The sequence below is a fragment of the Danio aesculapii genome, chromosome 20 (assembly GCF_903798145.1).
Source record: "Danio aesculapii chromosome 20, fDanAes4.1, whole genome shotgun sequence".
NCBI classification, from domain to species: Eukaryota; Metazoa; Chordata; class Actinopteri; order Cypriniformes; family Danionidae; genus Danio; species Danio aesculapii.
Genome location: NC_079454.1, coordinates 33441692 through 33465197, shown reverse-complemented (window position 1 = coordinate 33465197; position 23506 = coordinate 33441692). Strand labels below are relative to the sequence as shown.

The 23506-nt window shown below is 35.8% G+C and overlaps 1 protein-coding gene across 1 annotated transcript; it reads right to left on the bottom strand.

The window, feature by feature from the left end:
• Window positions 1-664: 664 nt before the first annotated feature.
• On the bottom strand, window positions 665-21901 carry sec63 (SEC63 homolog, protein translocation regulator). Its single transcript, XM_056481136.1, has 20 exons — window positions 21679-21901; window positions 20140-20239; window positions 17739-17853; window positions 17517-17629; window positions 17184-17245; window positions 17030-17088; window positions 16047-16097; window positions 15441-15549; window positions 13371-13465; window positions 13096-13228; window positions 12852-12944; window positions 12569-12714; window positions 12282-12429; window positions 12102-12184; window positions 11821-11880; window positions 11569-11733; window positions 9387-9542; window positions 9114-9314; window positions 5739-5843; window positions 665-2629 (listed from the first exon to the last, which is right to left on the bottom strand). Exons 1-20 carry the CDS (start codon window positions 21800-21802, stop codon window positions 2492-2494), a joined length of 2256 nt encoding a protein of 751 aa, XP_056337111.1. The 5' UTR covers window positions 21803-21901; the 3' UTR covers window positions 665-2491.
• Between the last annotated feature and the right edge of the window lie 1605 nt (window positions 21902-23506).

Sequence of the window (23506 nt, the reverse complement as noted above, 5' to 3'; positions counted from 1 at the left end):
CTTATTCATATTCAAGAACGGAGCAAATAGTTGTTGCCTTTCTAATTTAAAGCGAGTCTAATTATTGTCCATATTATTTTTTATCAGTATTATTTTTGTTAAAGTTTCACACTCGGCTAAAATCATTTTAGAACTACAAATATATGTTATAAGTGGAGGAAAAAGTAGAAAAAAAAATGTATGAATTACTTAGGAACTTATTTACAGTTAGGATTTATATAAAAGAAAATCTATTAATAAAAAAGGATTTGTTTAAATCCTTCAAAATAAAATAAAGGATTTATAAATAATTTAAATTGTAAAATGATGGATTCATGAATTCCCCATTAAGAAAATGTGCCTTTTGTTTAATTAAAATGGTTAAAGTCCAATTTGTTGCCCTGCATGGTTTTCCTCTCTAGAGGAAAAACAGGGTTTTCTATGTAAAATTTCCTACTATTACCAGATCATTAACAAGTATTCCTTAAAATAGGCTAGTTTATGAAAATATCATGAGAAAATCAGTATTTTTTTTAAATCTCCAAAGGCCTCGTAAGTAGAGCAATAAAACTTACTTTATAGTTTTAAAGTGTTTATTTATAGTGTTTTATAGTCTAAGAAGTATTTCATTCAGTATTTTTCAAATGATGATGCAGTTGCAGAAAAATAAAAACAAATACTAAAGTCATTTAAAAAGTTATTTTATTTGAAATTATTTAAATACAAATAATATATATTTTCCATTTACAATGACAGTTTTCTTGTAAACAAAAGTGGCAGATAGTGTTTACTAGGCAATTCACCCCTTTTTTTCTGGCCGGTGAGTTTCTCTGTGTGTGTATGTGGAGACAATTTCTCATCATCTGTGCATTTCAGTACACAGTATAAGTTTCTGAGGCTACAATCTTTTTTGGAGCTAGAACACTAAAAATGTTTATTTATCTGTAAAACCATCATCATTTTATAAAACTTTGTGAATGTGAGTTACATGCAGCCAAAATATGACACTTTCCCTCCATCGGTAATTGATTATGCTAATATATAAAAAAAAAAAAAAGATTTTCTACTGCCGTTTGCAATTTTCCAATTGTTACAAATTACTATTGGGAGCAAACAACAAAATCCAATTTCATTCATAAACTCAAGATTTAAAAAGAAAAGAAAGAAAAGAAATTAACAATAAATGGAGAGATTACATTTTATATGCATTTCTACATTTCAATTCATTTCCGTCAGCTTAATCTCTCCTCAACCAATTTACAAATAAACAGACCAGAATAATATTTTCACAACCACTAAACCAGCACTTCCAATACACTGTCAGACCTTCCACTGGTGCAAAATAACATTTAAATTGGACGAAAGTAATCATTTCCCAAAAAACGCCCTTAATTGTGAGCCCTATTGCCATCCACACTTAAAAATAAAATGCGAAAAACTTGCAGAAATAAACATTCCCATCACTCGTGTTGATGGTTTCATTTCACAAACCATTTGCATTTACTGAAAATTCTATACAGTGAATAAGGCGTTTCTATTTGATGAGAGTGGAATGTAAGATGATCATCGAAATTAAAGAAAAAAAAAATCCACATCTGAGACGAGGCAAAAAGATCCAATTTCCTTTCGGATTTTGATGCAACTGATAAAAAGCCTGTACTCGAGTACGTTTATACTGAAAATATGGTCTCTGTAACAACTGCAGTTATCCATTTCCAAAACATGTATTGAAAAAAAAAAAAAAACAACAACAACTTGGGTCATGTTATTACATAGTGCCAGGAAATCCTTATTTGTGGAACAGCGGGACAGCAGTTCTAATTGCGAGTTAAAACTGTAGGAATGACTGCAGTCATTTTTCATGAAGCTGAGAAATTATGACAAAGCTGGAAGATGAACTGTGAGATTCATATATGCATTAAACTTCCACACTTCATAACCAACCGCGATCATGGTCACTCCATCCCATGGTGCCAAAGCTCAGAACGTACATCCACGTCTATGTGGTTTACTCCAGAGTACAGGATTCACACAGCCTCATAAAAGTGGAGCCACCTGGTAAATCTGATATCTAACAAACTACAGAAAACTACAAAATGAGAAGGTAGAAAAGCCTTGAAGCATAAACAGTGAGATTGAAAATGACAGTCATGAAGTGTGTGATTTTGTTTTTAAAGCGGAAATCTGGTTTTATTTATTCCGATGCATCTTTTTCGTCGAGTGGAGAGGAATCTGAAACACAGCTGGAGCCCACAGATAACCACGGTGAAAGCCCACCGATAACGACTGGATGAACGCAGGGAAGAAAAACCCGAGTGTTTGACTGGCGAAATAAATGTGATTCATGAGTGTTTTAAACAGGATCATGGGGCGTCAACGTCCTTGTCTCCTGTTTGCCTCTGGTGTGTATGGTGGCCCAGAAGTCTGGGGCTGCGTGTGTGTGTGCGTATGTGTGTGTGCATGAGTGGGCACATGGGTGTATGAGCTGTGCTCAAGTTTGCATGAAATGATTTTAGTCATTGTCTTCTTCGTCTTCCTCAGACTCCTCAATGCCATCACTGTCCTCCTGGTCATCCTCCTCTTCCTCAGTTTCTGGGATGTCCCACTGTGGGTGGTTATCCATCATGGCCTTCGCCTCATGAACCTCCAGCTGACAAAAGTAGGTTTAAAAAAAAAGTTATGGTAAGATCTTAAAAACATATACAGTTGAAGTCAAAATTATTCACCCTCCTGTGAATTTCTTTTCTTTTAAAAAATTTTCCCAAATGATGTGTAACAGATTCAGGAAATTTTCACAGTGTTTCCTGTAAGATTTTATTTCTTGTGTAGAAAGTCTTGTTTGTTTTATTTTGGCAGTTTAAAAATTTTTTTTTAAATATTAACATTAATATGAATATTATTAGCCCACCTAAGCAATATTTTTGATTGTCTACAGAACAAACCATCGTTATACAATTACTCTAGTTAAGCCTTTGAATTGCACTTCAAGCTAAATACTAGTATCTAATGAAATATCTAGTCAAATATTATTCACTGTCATCATGGCAAAGATAAACTAAATCAGTTATTAGAAATGAGTTATTAAATCTAATATGTTTAAAAATGTGTTGTAAAAAAATCTGTTGGGGACAAAAAAAAATACATAATTCAGGAGGGCTAATAATTCTGACTTAAACAGTAATATTATATAGATAATAAATTAAAAACATTTTTTCACACACACACACACACACACACACACACACACACACACACACACACACACACACACACACACACACACACACACACACACACACACACACACACACACACACACACACACACACACACACACACACTGGTTAGGTGAAATGGGCCACAGTGAGAGAGAGAGAGAAATGGAGTTCACTTTCATTCTGTCAATTGCAGAGAAATAGGGGTTTCTGCTGTAAGTGCCAATTAAAGACTTTCCAGAAAACACACACACAGTGAAATTTTTAAGTAGTTGGCGCCTGTAGTGTTGTAAATACCCGCGCTCGCCTCCCTTGCGACAGAGCGCATATGAGATAAATGACGTCAGTACATAATAACCGGTTATGATTATTACTGAACCGATACCGAATTGTTCGCGTCTGCATCGCGGTGCACAGAAGAAACAATTAATTTTGACACCCCTACTGATTATGGTGGTTTATAAGGCCTGTCCACAGGCATAATGTACTTTATACTGTAAAAAAAAAAAAACTCTTATTATATGAGCCTTACCCAACCCTTCCCCTAAAGCCAACCCTCATAGAAAACTTTGAATGTCAAAAAACCCAGTTTACTGTCATTTGTAAGCTTTCTGTATTACGAGGACACATGACATGTCCTCATAAACCACCTTGACTTTTTAATATCTAGGTCATACCCATGTCTTTGTACAAATGTGTCCTCATAAACCACCAAAACTAGTACACACACACACACACTTCTTAAAAATATACATTTTAATAATGAGCATTAATAAATGAGTAATTAAATACATTATACAGAAGAGCATCATTCTTATGGACACCAATTCTGACGCATTTCTGTATAGTGTTAATGTAAAATAAAATTTTGTTTTACACATACAGTTGAAGTCTGATTATTAGCCCCGCTTTGAATTTTTTTTCTTTTTTAAATATTTCCCAAACGAGCAAGGAAATTTTCACAGTATGTCTGATAATATTTTTTCTTCTGGAAAAAGTCTTATTAGTTGTATTTCGGCTAGAATAAAAGCAGTTTTACATTTTTTTAAAAACGTTTTTAAGGTCAAAATTATTAGCCCCTTTAAGCAAATTTTTTTTGTCAATAGTCTACAGAACAAACCATCGTTATACAAGAACTTGCCCAACAACCCTATCCTGCCTAATTAACCTAGTTAAGCCTTTAAATGTCACTTTATAGAAGTGTCTTAAAAAATATCTAGTCAAATATTATTAACTGTCATCTTGACAAAGATAAAATAGATCAGTTATTAGAAATGAGTTATTAAAACTAGTATGTTTAGAAATGTCATCACACTATTGTATTATAATCAGGCCAAAAAGCTGAGCAAATGTGTGAATTTCTCAAAGGAGACATCGCATTCCTTAGCGGACATTTCACATTACCGCAAAACCAATACAGAAATTGAGGTCAATCACACTCCAAGTTGATCTTTCCCTTTTGTATATTGTACTGTATGCAGATATACTGTCGGAGTTTAGAGTTTGCTTTGCTTGAGCTTTTATGGGGTTTAATGTTCCCGGACGGGGCAGTCAGAGAAGCACAAGCAGAACTGCTGATTTATTGATTTCTTTTTGTTTCATGCCGTTCTGCATTATAATCCTGATCTGTTAGAAACAGCCTGTGTGTTTTCATCACTAAGACTTCACAATACTCCACACAACACAACAAAATAATTCAAAAACTTGTTCTAAAGTGACATTTTTGAATTAGTTAACACTTTTACTCGGCTATTATAGTCAACTGTAGATGTGAATCCATGATAGAAGAGAGTAGTTTCTGGCACAAATGGGTTTGAGACATTTTGTGGTTGTTTTTATTAACAAACTTGAACTGTATTAATGCAATATCGCACTTGGTTTTACTTTATATTTACCAGTTTCCAGAAAATAGCATGCAAAACCTGCACTTTCCAACATATGTTATCATACAAAATGTCTTGATATTATGACAGACAGATACAGTTGAAGTCAGAATTATCAGCCCCCCAGTTTATTTTTTTCCACAATTTCTGTTTAACAGAGAGAAGATTTTTACAAAAAAATTTTTCAACATAATAGTTTTAATAACTCATTTCTAATAACTGATTTATTTTATCTTTGCCATGATGACAGTAAATAATATTTGACTAGATATTTTTCAAGACACTTCTATACAGCTTAAAGTGACATTTAAAGGCTTAACTAGGTTAATTAGGTTAACTAGGCAGATTAGGGTAATTAGGCAAGTTATTGTACAACGATGATTTGTTTTGTAGACTATCGGAAAACAAAATTAGCTAAAAGGGGCTAATAATGTTGACCTTAAAATGTATTATTTTTATGTATTTTTATTTTTGTTTTTTATTAAAAACTGATTTTATTCTAGCCTAAATAAAACAAATAAGACTTTCTGCAGAAGAAAAAATATTATCAAAAAAATTTCAAAGCGGGGCTAATAATTCTGACTTCAACTGTAGATAGGTAGACAGATAGATGGACACTGAACATTTAATAAAAATGACAAACAAACAGAAAATCACTGACCTTAAGTGGCTTGATCTGATCTAATCCCATGAACGAGTCTGATCTGAGAATCACTGAATATTGATAGTTTCCAGTTTTGGATGGAGCAGGGAATTTCAGTTCAACCTGAGGAAAACAGGAAGTTATATAGTCACTGGTTGCTTTCCACAGCTCAGCAAAATATAATAGACCTGAGTAATTGGGAGATCTGGGCTGATTTATGACCCCTGTGTTTACATCCGTTCATTCTCCTGCTCCTCACAGAGAGGAAGCTCTCGCTGTCAGACTGAATCATGACAGGCGTCTGGCGGCCCAAAAACCAGACACACACTGCAGTATGAAGGTTGCCTGGCAACAGGCGACGGGGGGGGAAAAAAAGTGCTGCACTGGTGCTCCATTCAGCCACACACACACAGCCTTCCTTTTCACTATATTTAATGACAGCACACTATTCTCAAATCCATTTCTTACAGTTGATTTTGCTATTAGAAATCCCAGTTCTAATTGTGTAATTTTCCCATTGTTAAGAAAAAGAAAAAAAAAAGACCTGAATGACAAGACATCATACATACACTCCATCCACATCCAACTGCCTCAAATGGGAACCAATGAATATGTTTGGGTTCCTATTATTTTAACAACTTCCCATGATCCGTCATTTGTGAGATTTAAAACGATTCCCTCCATGCACAAACGTTAATAGCTAACTAATATAATAATATATATTTAGATGAACTTCATTTTAAAAGGAAATAAAAATACCAGATATGTAGATAGTAGAGCTGGGTGACTAACTGAATATGATTAAGTGTAGAGATGGGAAGTTCGGATCACTTTACTGACTCGAACCTCTGAGTCTCGTTCAGCAAGGTGAACAAATCTTTTTGGAGTCATTTCGTTTAATTTGCCAAAATATTATTAAAATAATACGAGTTGCTTCCAAACTCATCTACAACTACACCAAACATTGATCACACTACAAATAAGTCATAACTAGAATGCTATAAGAAAGTGAAAATAATAATTTATTATTTACTTTGACAGGTCTTCAATTTTGAGTGGTTCACTCACGTCACACTGACAGTCCCATATTAGCTTAGCCAATGCACAGTCTGAGTCAAAAAACCTTACGAGTCTTCTGGTTTTTGAGTCGTTCGTCATCTCTCTTTACATGCTGTCATGTGATCTCAAATCCGAGGACTCGAGAAATGAACCAATCAAATCTTTTTCCAGCTCTAAATTCATTGTGATTGGCTTCTCTCTATCACATAATAAAAGAACTAATCAAACAGAGGACTCAAGAAATAAATTAATCAAATCTTTTTCCGGCTCTAAATGCATATGATTGGTTTCTCTCTTTCACGTGACGAACGACTTAAACCTGATAGAAGACTCGAAAAAGGAACTAATCTTCTACTCCACCTGCACAACTGTGAGCACGCGCGAATGAACGAATCACTCTCTTAGGGGACTCATTGTTCTCGAGATTCATTCAAAAAGAACGACCAATCACTATGACAAAAAGTGTATTTTGTCATTAAAGCAAGTGTTAGTAAATCTCCCACTCGTGCTTTTAGACAGAGCAGAATTTACTATACAGTTGTGTACAAAATGCTGCTACATTGGAAAGCATGTGAAAATACAACATTTTATAACTCTAAACTCACTTCATAATTTCTTCATAATAATGAAATCACGTATATCGTATCTATGTTTATTTAGCAACAGCTATAAGCAACAGCTATAGACGGATTTCCTGAGTTTCTTCTTTGTGACAAATTTGGTGTTTGGCATGAGAGCGCCCTCTGGCCTTCAGAGGAGATTTACCATCATCAGATGCACATAATAGTAGCTTTGATTAATCACATTTTCGATTTCATGTCTTTCTAGGGCTGGGCGACTGACCGAAAAGTAATCAAAATCGACATTCAGAACCTATAATCAATACGCATGGAGACACGTGACCCTGCTGTGTTAAGGTTGATTTATACTTCTGCGGCCACTTTGCAGCCATATCTGATCTCTGGTCAAGTAGGACGATGGACCCATTCTTGAACCTTACTTTGCACTACATTGATGATGATTGGAAGCTGCGCCAGAGATGCCTTGAGACGGCATATTTTCCATTATATTAAAGTTATTATTTACATTAAAATATTTGTTTAGAAAAGATGCAAGAAATGCAATGTTTAAAATATTATTCACAGGATATGCAAGAGTTATTTGATTTAGAAGAGATACTGCTTATTTTCTACTTTTAATATAAAAAACATTGAAAATAATTAATTTGGTTTCAGGCGACGTAGGTTTCCTGGCACAGTAGGTAGTGCAAGAAGGTCGCTGGTTCGAGCCTTGGCTGGGTCAGTTGGCGTTTCTGTGTGGAGTTTGCATGTTCTTAATGCGTTTGCGTGGGTTTTCTCCGGGTGCTCCGGTTTCCCCCATAGAAAAAAGACATGCGGTATGAGTGTGAATGAGTGTGTATGGATGTTTCCCAGTGATGGGTTGCAGCTGAAAAAGCATCCGCTGCGTAAAACATGTGCTGGATAAGTTGGCGGTTCATTCCGCTGTGGCAATCCGGATTAATAAAGGGACTAAGCCAAAAAAAAAATAATGAATGAATGATCATTTTGTTTCCACAAGTTATTTATTTTCAATTTTTTTAAGAAAAGTTTGTTTTAGGCAATGTGTGTTTTAATTTCAGTTGTTCATTGTTAATATTCAATAAATAATCTTAGATAGTAGATAGTGTGTTTCCTTCAATTACTTTAAAATCAAGCAATGCATCCTTCATTCAGAAATTTCTCACTTGTAATATGCGAGCCAATTTACTGTAGAGTGAACTAAGAGGACAAAAAAAGAACGTTCATTAATCATAACAGAGTTTAAATGCTCAATTAATCGAGATTTTGATTTTAAGCCTAATCGCTCAGCCCTATGTCTTTCTATTGTTCTCTCTATTGTTTATCTGTCATTCTATATCGTTCTATTTGTCTGTCTGTCTATTTTTCGACTAGGGATGGGTGATTAGAGAGAACAATAGATAGACAGAAAGATACGATACACAGGATGACAGATCGAACAAATCGATAGATTTATAAACCCATAGATAACCACAATACTGGTAACCAAACCTATCTTTCATAGTTTTGTTTTCTCTACCATGAAAGTAATTGAGCACAACCTCTTAGTAACCAACATTCTTCAAAACATCTTTTACGTGCAACAGAAGAAACTCTTCTAGGTTTTAAATAACTAAGCAGAAAGTCAATAAAAATGTAAAATGTCAGCTGAATAATCTCTTTAAATCAAATTCAAACTACTTTTAATAAACTACAAATACCCCTGTATGGTTTACCACAAGGTCGCCCTTTCAGCATTTCTCAGTAAAGCGCTCACCTCCTCTGTGTCTTTGAGTGTGCACACGTGGTTAGGCATGGACACCAGTGTCTGTTCTTTCCGGTCTGCGATGTAGAGCCACCACCACTCCTGCTTCTCCTCGGGGAAGAACAGGCTGTAGACTGGATGAGTGACCTTAGACTTGGTCTCCAACAGTGCTCGTTCACGCCGCTGAATGCTCTGCTGTAGAGCCTCCCATTCCTACAGAAAAGATGCTCTAGTTATGGAAAGCTGCACATCAGCAGACATTCTTCCAAGAGATAACACACACACCTCCTCGTCATCTCTGGCAATCTCGTCGCCCTCAGTGTCGCTCTGCTTGTCGCTCTCATCATCTCTCTCACTGGGCGAGTCCTTATTTCCCTCTGCTTCGTCTGATTCGCTGCCTTTATCAGACAGATCTTCCTCTTCTTCTTTCGATACAATTTCCTGTGAAGAAAAATAATATTGCAGAAAATGTGCATCACACACCCACCAAAAATGTATGAATTACACAAAGATATACATTTATCCATTTTCATATTCAAATTTACGTTATTTAACATTTGTTTAGTTAACATTTTTTAATTAAATCACCAGTGTTGGGGGTAACACATTACAAATAATGCAAATTATGTAATAATATTACTTTCTAACTAACAAGTAGGTTAATTGAACATTTTTATTTACGATTAATGAACAATTCTTTTATTTATTTTTGCTCTCTCCGCTCCACCCACACTAGTCAACGCTACCAAGCCGACCAATCACAGAGCTTGTGCTATGTGTTGTCACAACGTGTAGTTAAATTTTTTGAGTGGTCAGCATCAGGGTCAGCCATAGCGAGGGTTATGCGACCGCATGAAGGCTGCGCCAGACCATATGCTGTGCTCGACGCAGAAGTGTAAACAGAACAGGGTCATGTGACAAGTAATAGAAAAAAAATTGACCTGGAAAAAAATAGATCGATTATAGGTTCTGAATGTCAATCTCGATTACTTTTCAATTAATCGCCAAGCACTAGTAACAAGTAACGCATTACTTAAAAAAAATCTTAGTAACAATAATTAATATTAATAAATTAAATTAATATAAAATATAAAAAAATTAAATTATTTTTTTTTATGCGTTTAAAGGTAAATGTAGGTGTAGGTTATACAATAGGCTGTTAATTAAAGGTAATAAAAAGTAACTCAAATGTAATGTGGCGCAGTGGGTAGCACAATCGCCTCACAGCAAGAAGGTCGCTGGTTCAAGCCTCGGCTGGGTCAGTTGGCATTTCTGTGTGGAGTTTGCATGTTCTCCCAGCGTTCGCGTGGGTTTCCTCCGGGTCCTCCGGTTTCCCCACAGTCCAAAAACATGCGCTATAGGTGAATTGAGTAAGCTAAATTGGCCATAGTGTATGTGTGTGAATGAGTGTGTATGGATGTTTCCCAGTGATGGGTTTGCAGCTGGAAGGACATCCACTGTGTAAAACATATGCTGGATAAGTTGGCGGTTCATTCTGCTGTGGCGACCCCACATTAATAAAGGGACTAAGCCAAAAAGAAAATGAATGACTGAAAAGTAACTTAACGCATTACTATTAAAAAAAAGAAAGCAACGCAACTAGTTACTTTTTTGGAGAGTATTCAATATTGTAATGCATTTCTTTCACACTGGAAGACTGTGACATACTGTAATAACATTTTTAATTATATAATACTATAATATATAATAAAATGTGATTTATTCCTGTATTACCCAGCTTAAAAGTGCCCATGAACCAGAAGCTGCAACCGTTTTTTTTTTTTTTTTTGTATTGTGACGCAGCTCCTAGAGAAACTAATTATTAACTGACAAAATTATAGGCATGGCTTGTTTTTTCTACTGTGAGCTGATTGGATGTAGTAAAGTATGCATTTTATCCAGAAAGATCTGGGAAAAGTGTTTGGAGAGAGTTACTACAACCTAACAGACAACTACTGCTCACCATTTCTGTTTATTGCCAAACTGACAGTTGAAGCAGGTGATTAAATATCCCCCGTCCTGCCCATTTGATAAAATTTACATAATCTGACAATTTAACTGAAAACAATCAGGAAGTGCATTTTCAGATTTCAATTAAAAGATTAATTTTTTCTTAATGACATGCACAGAAGAATTGTTTACCACAAAACTAGCAATGTGAGCTATCAAAATCATAAGGTTAGTTTTGATTTCTTGGGGACTTTAAATCTGCAACATCATTCCAGTCTTCAGTGTCACTTGATGCTTCAGAAACGCCAATTTGGTGCTCAAAATAATGTTTTGTAACATTCTAAACATCTCTAAAATCCCAATTGATAGTTTAATGCATCCTTGCTAAAAATAAATGACTACTGTATCCCGAATAATCTTAATATTATATTTTCATTCAAAAATAAAAATTGTGTAAAATGTACTATTAAAGGTGTAAAATGTACTGTTATCATATACAGCATTCTAGTTTCCTTACATTTCCCGCCACGTTGCCATTGGCCTGTTTGGCCTTGTCTCCCTTTGCTTGCTGTTGAGTGACTGGTTTCTTCTTAGTCAGTTTCTTCTTTTTGGACTTGGCTGCTTTTTTAGCTCCTTTATTCTTATTTTGCCAAACCTTTGTTTTGTTTTTGGCATCACCTTGCTGCAAGTAAGACGATCATTAATAGAAACCTTTAAATGCAGTTTTGAACAAGTGACAAAACATAAATTTAGGTTAAAACATTACTACCTCCTCTGAGTTCACTTCTTCTGCAGGCAGCGGTGCGTTCTCCTCTTTCTCAAACATCTCCTAAACAAATGATAATCTGAAGTTAATTCTCAACCCAAAAAAACTAAGCAGCTCAGCACTGACCTCTTGTGGATGCCTGCTGCAACTAAAGGTGTGCCATAATCAGCTTAATAATACATACAACAAAAAAAATGTGGCGCTTATGCTGGATATAGAAATAAGAGCACCTTAGCTACACATATGGATGGGAAACTGTGGCCTGTGAGATGTGAAGCACTTACAGACATTCTCTTCCTTGTCAAGATGACCGTGACTGTGACAATGGATCCTGCAGTGATGTTATTGCTATCTTCATCATCCAACACTATGATGTAATAAAACATACATGGAGTTCAAGGCTTTGAATTACAAATATCTGTATTTACTGAACGTGTGATTGTGTAAGTGCTGCTTAAACCAACCTTGAAGTTTGGTTTCCATGTTGATATAAGGGAAGCTGCCGAGGACTCCAATGACCTCATCATACTTCTCTTCTCCCAGAAATCTAAGCATGTTCCTCCTGTCAGAGTCTTTCAGGCTGACCAGATCCTGCAACGTCCGTACCTTGTACTAAAAAATATGAAGAGAGAGAAGATCCATAATTAGACATTTGCAAACCATCTTTACATAGTATTTATAGTTTAAATTATGCCCTTTTTATTGGGGAACTAGTGGAGAAGTCTTCAAAACGCCTTTAAGAAAGATGTACCTTCTTAGAGATACAGTAACGGAGGTGCTCCTCTTCGAAATGGGGCAGCTGCAGCAGAGGAGATTTGGCCTCCTGCAGACCTTGAACCACCATCTGAGAAAGCTTCATGCAGTTTTCTATGGACGTCAGCCTGGGAGCCCGAAGGCCTATTAAAGTCAAACAGGGTTCGCGTCAGGCTATGGCAAGCGGTATGTAACTGCGCAAGGCACCGCCAGACCATCCGCACACATTCGAAGCACAAGTATAAATCTATCAGTCAACATTAGATCCGATTCAAAGTTACCTCCTCTACTAGTTGCCATCATGGTGAGCTGACAGCCAACATTGATCATTTCTTGTAACAAAGCAGGGCACTTCTTCACCACAAACCTTTGATCTGCAGAAGACACCAAATTACAAATTAAACTCCAAGTGCTTGATAATGCAAAGCCTGCTTTTGTCCAAGTCTTACAACAAAATGTTATTAGACAGGTAGTTGTTGTTGTTTCATTACCATAACAGAATTAAAATTGGCTGAAACTGCTTACCCTCCTCTATGTTCTCAGAAACATCCATCCTGGCAAGTTGTGCAAGTAATAACACTCGAGCCTTCAGGCTGTAGGGATAGCAGAAAGGAGGCTCTTTCTTCTTAACGTTAATATTTCCCAGCTCCCGAATCAACTGCCAAAAAAAAAAAATATATATATATATATATATATATATATATCACACACCCAGTTTTATATTTATATATAAAAGACAATTATTATCCAAGAGTCCATTTCTTGTACAAAACGCAGTTAAATATGTTTGGATATTTTACCTGGGGAACTTCAATGTTGTCTGTCGGCCTTATGATGGCCTCTTTGTTACTACGAGGATCAAACTCAAATGCAGCTGTCAACACCATCACCAATCCTGTCAGAGGAAAGACTTAGTCTGAGGACCCTTACAATTATTTTCCTTAATATTAGCCTGGGGTCCGTTCTTTGTACCTCGCTTAAATGATCTTAAGATGATTTGACAGATCCTGGATCTTTTAATCTTGTTAACTGATCTCTGGCTAAATTGGTTCTTCATACAAGTTCACGAATCAGATTAAAACGTCTGGATAAACTGATCTGAGATCGCTGAGTGTGTTGTAGGTTTGGCCGATATCCAGATTTTGATACCGTCAAACCTCTTCCCTATTTTACCTCGGTATCCAGTATTACCGTGCATAATAAAAAAAAATTATGATGTAAGGCTCAGACAGCGGCACCAAGCTGTTGGCTTGTGCCTAAACCATTCAGAAACTGAATACCTGTTTGTCTTGTTCGTATTAGAGATCTGCACGGGACGCTCTCTCTCATTCACACACACACACGCACACACACACACGGACCGCACAAGCACGCGCACCGCACAAGCACGCGCACACAATCGCACACAAGCGCACGCACGCACACGCACGCACGCACACACACGCACACACAGCACTAAGCCAGCGATGCACAGGATCACGCTCTCTCTGTCATTCACACACACTCACACATAAACAGCATCCACGCGGATGCACGCATGCTTGCTAGGGAGCGATATTGTAAGATCGCCCGCTCTCGTTCAAACTACACCAGAGTCACCGACCGCTCCCGCGATTTATTCGGAAATTTATTCCCGCACCTCAAGAAATCTGGTCGGGTCCTGCGGCTCCCACGGTACAGCAGCGGGAATGCAGACCTCTAGTTCTTATTTACTACGTCTCCTTTCTCGTTCGGTCGAAACCCGAAATACTGCCAAACTGCAGAGGTTGTGTTCTTTTTCGAGACCAGGTCACTTGGTGTGCGACTCGCCATCTTACCTCACCTTTCTCCCTCTCTCCTCCTCACTGTCCCGTGATGACAATCACGTATACGCATTATTAGGCAATAAATAAACAATAGTTAATACTTGTCTCCTATATAAGTGCATTGTTTTTTATGATGGTATTGAAACTGACACCGTTGCTATTTTTAGATCTCGCGGTATACCATATTAACGTATTACCGCCCAAGCCTAGTGTGTTGTGAAGAACTGATCTATCATGATCAGCAATGCAACGATTGGCTGACAGCACAGTAGCGTAATGACATCATCTGATTAATATTTGATTATCCATGTAAGCAAAATTATATAAAATTTGCAGTAAACGGTTTGTTAAATATTATATGCAATAGCCTAACTTTCCACATTTGTTGTGAGCTGCAGGCTTTACACTTTCATGTGTCAAGAGTGTTTAGCAATTTATTTAGTTTTACTTTCAGACTGAATTTTCTTCATTATAGTAGGCCTATGCACGTTTCTTAATTGGCATATGGAATAACTGGCTGTTTAATTAAATTTATATCAAAAAAGCATTTTGATATCGGTAAAAGTGTTTGCAAATCACAGGCATATTAGCGGTCAAAACGTGTGCATGACTGCATTAATATCCCTTTCCTTTACAAAAAAAATAAAAAATTGAATATTGTGGATGTCTATTTTCATAAACAACCTGAACTAAAACTGGGTTGGTATCTTAAAATAGTACGTGTTTGTATCTAAAAAGTCCATATTAATGTTCTCTGTGTATATAAAATCGATCGCTTACTACTGTAAGAAAATATTAGCATTCAGTACATACTTTCAGTGTTACCTGCTTGAAACGACCCGATCTAATCCAGTTTATATGAAATAAGCCTGCTCCAGAGCAGGTTTTAGCTCCCAGACCTGCCTGTATGACAACAACTCTCGGATGAGTTTTGAAGAATGAAACTATCTTGGATCAAATCCTGGACTATCCTGTGTCAAATCGTCAATAACCAAATCCAGCTAATTGAGTAATCCACTTACGAAGAACAGACCCCTGAAATCCCTTCCTACTGTGTGTACTTACGTTTCATGTTCATTGTAGGCGTTTTGTACATAAAGTGCATGAAAAGCTGTGTTGTGTTGATCAGGATCTGATCACCACTGTAGCGTATGGATCGGTACCACCACGTACCCTAAACACAAATTCGCATGTTTGTTTTATCAGTATATTAATTCATGGAAACAATTAAAGGGTTTCTATACTACATTTCCAAAACAGTTGCACAAAAAAGTACTACGTTTTTCAAAAATGAAAATTAGATTTTAAAATAAATGTTGTTCTTAAGATTCTACTTCAAGTTTGATAAGCACAATCATCTTTTACAGAAATAAATCACAAGGATCAGGTGACAAAAGACTGTACTAATGGCTTTTATATATTCATCTCTGCCGTAGAGGAACAAATTACATTTTGAAATGTTAAAATGAAAGCATTTATGTTAATTTGTATTATGATTTCACAACATTACTGTTTTTTATTGTATTTTTCATTCACATTTATATTTGATTGCTTAAATAAAAGCAGCAATTGTGAGCTTATTTTCAAACATATTCAAAATGTTGAATTGAACAACATATATTCAATTAAATTTAAAGTTCGAGTTTGATTGCCACAGAAAGACTGGCTTACCACCACCACAGGAAGTATGACCATAAATGCCAACCCATAGACCAGCAGCACCTGTCAAATACAAAAGCATACACATTTTTTCCATTATTGCATTCCTATGCCAAGTTAAGACTGCACGATTTTAGCCCCGGTTTTGAGAAATCGCTGACAAATATGCCCGAAATCAAAGGCAGATCGCTGCTCTTACATGAATAACAATTACACAGTGTGAACAATCAAAGACGCGATCTGAGAGAATCGCTGATGAGTCGCCAACACCCGTGAGATATTTGGCATGATAAATATCTGGACCTGTCAGCGATTAAAATCATGCCATGTGAAATGTGTTCTGATTGACAATAACATCTGCGAATACCTACAGCCAATGAAAGAGCAGCATCCAGGCCAGCGGGAAGTTGAGGGAGGAGTTACAAGGGTATAGACCACAATATCAACTAGCATGGAATAAGTTGAGAAAGGGGCTTTTTCTGTCTGTTTGTACACAAGGAATGGAGGAAAAACCTAGTGTAAATTTGGCAGGAGCACCCATGTCTGTTTGACATGTCATTGAGCAATACCACAACTGGGTCGAAAAAGAAAAAAGTTGGAGAGAAATTGCTAATTCCCTTCAAAACACTGGTGAGCAAACGAAGTACATTTTCTACCCCACTAAAGGCTTCTTACTCATCATGTAATTAACAACAGTGTTTTATTATACTAAGTGACCTCGAGTTTTTTCCATAACACTTCTTGCTTGTGTTTGGTTATGAGACAAAGTTTTGGACCGAGACAAAGTTGTCTGCGATTCTTCGTATTGCTAAGTCATGCAGTGTGAAGCCCCGTTGGTAATCCATCTTCTAGTGTGAACACAGCAGCGACTGAATGCTCGTCAGATAGTCATGCAGTGTGACAACATCTGTGACGTTACTACTTTGAAAATCATGCAGTCTGAACTCGGAAATAGCTAGAACTAAATGTGATTAAAAAACATCAGCTGAACTTACCAGCATGGAATTTTTCTGATCAACAATCCATGCAGGAAGAGCGATTCCAAAACTTGTCACTGATAAAAGGATATAAAAAAATACAGAATAATCATATAATCATCCAAAACATCATTCCTTAGAAAATCTGTAAACAAACTAAAGAAATCTTCACCTCTTGGGCCATCAGGGTTGCCGTACATCTCCCAGTTTTTCCGTGATTCCTCATTTGTCAAACTGTGAGAAAGTATCAAGTGTGAATTTCAGAAGCCGAGGATTGCATGGCGATAACCAATAGAAAGTTGCAGCACAGGTATTTAAACAAGATTAAATGTTTTATTCTGGCAGACTAGATGACATTTTTATGAATTGTTTTGTGCTGCACCTAGAATTTCCCACTGCAATACCAACACCATCTCGGATACAATGAGTTGCAACTGCTATAAATAAAATGCCATTAAATTTAAAAGGCAACAAAGTATAAAACGGGTCGTGGAGGCAGTCTTACGCCGAGTAAGCTTTAGCAAGCTTCATGAAGGTAGCCTCATCTCCGCCTTTATCAGGGTGATGTTTTAGAGACAGCACTCTGTACTGCTTCTTTATCTCAGCAACAGATGCCCCCTAAAATAGAAAACAGAACGGATGTTCATCTTGAGAAGAAAAGTGGTTTAAAAATGACAATGAGCATGAACAAGATTATCAAGAGAGGAAATAAAAACGTCATCCTTACTGCTTCCAAGTTGAGGACTTCATAAGGGTTATATTCCTGGTACTCTCTATCTAATTTAGACACTTTATATGCCAGGAGAAGAAATACTGCCCACCCAAACAACAGGGCTGCTTTTCTAAGATGACAGAGAACAAACAAACGAATCAACAACGTTTAGTTTGTAATCACAATTTACAATCAAATATGCAGTAGCTGTTCTGTACAGTGTGGGGGAAAGTTACTTTTGAAAGTAATGCATTACAATATTGAGTTACTCCCCAAAAAAGTAACTAGTTGCGTTACTTAGTTACTTTTTATGGTAAGTAATGCGTTATGTTACTTTTGAATTACTTATTACCTGGCTGAGACTTGATCTCTTTTCAGATTTTTTTTTTTCTTTTTTTTTTAATGGAGGAGTTCTGCAATGAACAACGCATTGTATATCCTACTACACCTACATTTATCTTTAAAAAAAAAACCATTAAAAAAATATATATATATATTTATTTTAGGATAATGTTATTTGAGAATTTACCCCAGAGCTATACATGCCATATATACAGATTAATGAAAGTTTAAAGTAATGTGTTTGCTACTTTCTTCCCTCAGGCAATCCATCTCATGAACACTTGATGATAATAATTGTGGAACCAACATCACTACCTGCTATACACATGTATACTTATTTAACAACACACTTTACATGCCAATTTGCACATAACAGCTGCACATATAACGTTGTATATGGTAATAAACATGTACATACACTTGTCAATCTGTATATTTGCACTCACTACTTCTATTTTTTTTTTTTTTATATTTATTATCTGTTTTTTGTCCTGTCTCTGTAATCCTGTTGCACTGTAGAAGCTCTGTCACGAAAACAAATTCCTCGTATGTGTGAACATACCTGGCTATAAAGCTCTTTCTGATTCTGATTCTTTTATATCATATTAAATATTATTACTTATTTTTTAAAAGTAATGCATTACCTTACTCTTTACTTAGAAAAGTAATATTATTTCGCAACTCACTTTACTTCTAATGCGTTACCCACAACACTGCCTGTACATCATATTGACTAAAAAGCTACAAGAGCAGATTTAGGCCACATAAGATGTGGTGTAACTGAATACTCTGAATCTGATTCCTGCTTTGTGCTTTAAATAGCTGATGTAGAGATTTAATGCATTTTGTTTATTGTGGAAGGTGGCACAGAAATATGCAAGAAGAGTAAAACAAAAATAAATCAGATCTTCATGATCAAATAGATTTTGATCAAAAACAGTCCTCAAGTCTATTCTCCCAATACATTTGTGAAGAGATCAAAGATTTAAACCAAGTCTTCTGAAGAGACACGGTCACTTTATATGACGAATAGATTCAATTATGTCTTTTCTCTTCAGAGATTTGAGAAAAAAAGATTTATTAAAAGTATCTTTATTGCACTCTGAAGATGAAATGATATGAGGGGGAGTAAAAGACAACAGACTTTGAATTCTGGGGTAAACTAACACTTATGTATAATGTAGTATATTAACATGCAAAAAAGAAATGGAAATACGTAACATTTTCCATTTTGTTAAATTTCAACATTCTTCAAAATATCTTATTTGTGTTCAAAAGGAAAAAATAAATAACACTGAAACACTTGAAGATGCGTTTATAAAGGGTGAGTAAATTGACATTTTTGTGCGAAATATCCCTTGTGATGTTGCTCTACCCTTTTCAAATGATTACATTTTTGAGAAGTTATTTCATAAAAGGTAAACTGTATAAAGTATACTTTCTCTTTACTGTTTTTAGTTCAACAGAAGTACACTAAAAGCACACTTAAAAACTTGTAAGAACTTGTAAGGGAAGGCTAGGAAAGGAAAACTCATTCAACAACTCTCCTAGAGTTACAGTTGAGATATAGCATTTCTGAATCCATTCAGCTGAGCTCTGATCTGACAGGGTGTGACAGGAGCATTTTTAGCATAGCTTAGCATACAACATTGAATCAGATTAGACCATTAGCATCTCGCTCAAATTATCAAAGAGTTTTGATCATTTTTATAAGCTTGACTCTTCTGTAGTACTCCGTGTATGAAGCCCGATAGAAAATGCTATTTTCTAGGCCGGTTTTGAGGAACTATACTCTCATTCTGACGTAACAATAAAGGAACTTTACAGCCATACCATGACGGGAGAAGGTTCTATTTTGTTATGCATCAAGTACATTCAACTAATCTCTGGCTTAATGTAATTTATTTAAACAGATATTAAGATCTCACATTGCAAGCTATTTCAATAAACCTAAAAGTTACAAATAACACCAAAAACAATGGCACAAGTGCATCAAACAACTACACACAATGAGCTAAATAGGATTAATTGCCCTGAAATGCTTTTAACTAATTAGACAAACATAATCACTTACTTAAGTGTTGGAACAATGCTTTGCTGTGATTTCATAAGCCGGAGGCGATACCACAGACATCTTCCATGAACTCTCCGTAAACTTTTCAATCGCAATTGCTCTGTGAATTCATTAATATAGAAAGCAAAAATAAGTCAAAAGCATCATTGTACAGCATAATCCACATCTACCGTAAAATCCTAAAAAAGTCCTAAAAACAAAACAGTACACGACATTCTACAAATAGTATACTATGCTATTTTTATACATTTCATGCTAGAGAATGTTTTAATGCTTTTTAGATTACATTTTTTAAATATTTTTTCCTGAATGGGACCCTGTGGGCCCATCTTACACAGAGTCAGATTACAAAAGATGCCTGACAACATGGCAAAATGTTGTTTTATATCAGTAATGAACAAGGATACTCAGTTATTGGATAATTCTGTCAATCCTGTCACAAGTTGGACTACAGAGAATTCCTTGCAACTTAATATTAGTGAGACGAAGTAAATGTGTTGTTTGAAAAACAAAATACAAACATTCTTTGACCCTTTGCTAATTAATGGGGAGGAAGTTGAACAGATGAGTTCTTTTAAATATTTAGGTGTGGAAACTGACTTTAAATTCTCTTGATAAACACCCAGAGAATGTTTTTAAAAGGGTTCAGCGGTGGTTGAGTTTGTTGAGTAAACTGAGAAGTTTTGATATTGAGGACCATTTGATTTACGCATATAAAATAAATAAATCCAAAAAACTGAGAATTTTGTCTTTTTTTCTATAGCTGCACATTTCATAACACATACTGAAAATACTGAGAGCCGTTTAATATTATTAAAAACACTCAATGTACTGTAAACAGCAAGGATATAAGAAAAACTAACATTAAATGGATAACGGCAACTACATGTCATGTAAAAAACCGGTGTATTAGTAAAATGATTCTAGCAACACTCAAAAAGACATTTAAACTAACAGTCGTCTTTATAACTAACGTATGTGCATTACGACCAATTACTGACAATTGAGGTAAATTTAGTTTAATATTCGCTCATTCATTTAGTGACAACTTGTGACACGGTCCCAATATTGTTTATCATGGTACCTTGAGAGAATGACAGAAATCACATCAAAACAGCATTAGCGCGATTTAATTAACAGTGAACAATGTTGTACTGATAGTCGTTGGGCGCTAATATGATTTCATCATTAGGAATTTGCGAAGAATACTTTTCTGAAATTATATTATTAAGGAGAAAGTCCAAATGCGTGAATATAAAACTAACTTTGTCTCAATTTACTGACAGATTAAAAATACTGTAAGTATGCTATCTAATCTAACGTTAGAGAAGCTGAGTGAGGGTCAGCTGCTAATGCTACAAAACAACAATCTTGCGAGCCATTCGTGCCACTGCTGAAATAACCCTCGTCGTACGTTTTGGTAATACTGGGATGTCAACAAATCTTATTCAAGCAGCCGTGGCAATCTGGCTATCAGGACTGACCATCAAGCGACAGGTAACTGGTTAGCTGCTGGTGTATTAGCATATGGGGCCTTACCCGCATTCTGATCCCGAGGCCAGATGTAATAGGTGGCTGGGATGACTATGAGTCCCACAAAGGACGTGAGGAAATAGAAAAAAGTGTTGCCACTGTCGTCGTACTGAAACTGCTGCCCGGCCATTTCGCAGCGGCAATAAACCCTGATCTTTTCTGCCGCCTTGCCGCCCTATCAGTCACTCCACTATAGGACTACTCACATATGCGGCGATGGAAGCCAGCATCCACACACTCTCTGCCACGATAGCGACTACCTTCAAAATAAAAGTTACTTGAACGCTGTTTTATCTTGCTAAGACTCTATCAATCCGACTTGATCTTTAAACTATTTCGGTTTGCATTTTCTAAAATACTAATAATTTTATAGCGTTGTGTTAAGATTGTTGCTAGCAAGAATAACAAACTTTCTGCGCTCAACACGGCACAGGCTTTTATTGTGGCGTGTTAATAACGCCTCGTTGCTTGATGTTGTCGTAGTTCTGAAATACGAAAAATCTATGCGCCGTTTCCAAGTAGCAGTGTACGTGTTCTACGCATGCGCTCTGTTAATGGTAGTAAGCGTTTTACATCAGAGATACTGTCTATGGTTTTACATAAATCGTATATGTACTTTTGGCTGTGCTTTTATATTGAAATAACTTGAGAAATTGACATTTTTCATGCCAATGTACAATTTAATTTTTCTTTGTGCAACCCCAAAGGGCCCTAATATATAACATATTTTTATAAATCAACTTATGTAACATTTTACTACTCATTTTCTCTTTTAAAACTTTAACCGACATGCATTCCATAGTTTTAGTAATGAGTTCGTCAATCAGCCTTTTAATAGTTTTAAGTCATTTGCATATGAAATTTGTGGTTTAATAAGCTTTATTTGTCCTACTTCATGAAGCAATTCATTAAGCCAACAAATACAGCCTTGGAAAAAAATATGCCAGATAAACCCTGAATTTGCCATTAATAGTTGGACTGAAAAAAAAATGCAATCTCGATAATTATTTTTATATTGAACGATAACGATGTATATTTCGTTATAAGTTGTTAAGGCTTCCAAATTTAAGAGTACCCCAACAATGTCTGAAGCCACAAAAAATATAGGGTCCATTAAATAGCATGAAATGTTTTCGGCTGATAAATTTTTGGGGGCTGAAAATTCGGTACATCTCTGATATCAACACACTTTTAGATTCTCATTGTTGCACATTTCTGCTGCGTGATTGGCTCTTAGATCAATATAGAGTAAAAAAGCACAGAGCTTATCATTGTTATTGACATAAGTTTTATACCGATTCAATATAATATAGTTTATCAGCCCAGCCCTACTTGTTTTGAGTAAAATGCTAATGAATGTTTTATTTCATTAACTACCAATAAGCTGTCTTCAAAAACAGAATATTATCATTTAGGCCATTTATTGCCAAAAATAATAATAATTACAACAGGTCAATAAAATACTCCAGGTTTTAAAACTCAAATATTGGAAGAATTTGTGTGTTTCTTGAAGGCATAGTTCACCCAAGTGAATTTCTTTCTTCTGCTAAACACAAAACAAGATATTCTGATCAATGTCCGAAACCAACAGCCATTGACATCCATAGCAGGAACAAAAAAATAAAATGTGAGTCAAACATTCTTCAAAATATTCTTTTGTTGTTGTTGTTTAACAGAAAAAAAGAAACTTAGTTTTGGAACAAGTGGAGGTTAAAAAAATGATGACAAAATTAAATTTTTGGGCAAACTGTCCTTTAATTAAATCACAATTCTGCATACCCACCCCCCCCCCCCCCCCAATTTATTTTAAACCCTATCCCCCCAACATTCAGTG

Excerpts from the sequence above, each read along its gene's own strand:
- sec63 (XM_056481136.1), bottom strand. The coding sequence starts at position 21,802 with ATGGCCGGGCAGCAGTTTCAGTACGACGACAGTGGCAACACTTTTTTC. Across the intron at positions 5,844-9,113 it reads CACTCAAAGACACAGAGGAG|GTTGAACTGAAATTCCCTGC; the intron begins GTGAGCGCTTTA and ends TGTTTTCCTCAG. Across the intron at positions 2,630-5,738 it reads ATCAGATCAAGCCACTTAAG|CTGGAGGTTCATGAGGCGAA; the intron begins GTCAGTGATTTT and ends TACTTTTGTCAG.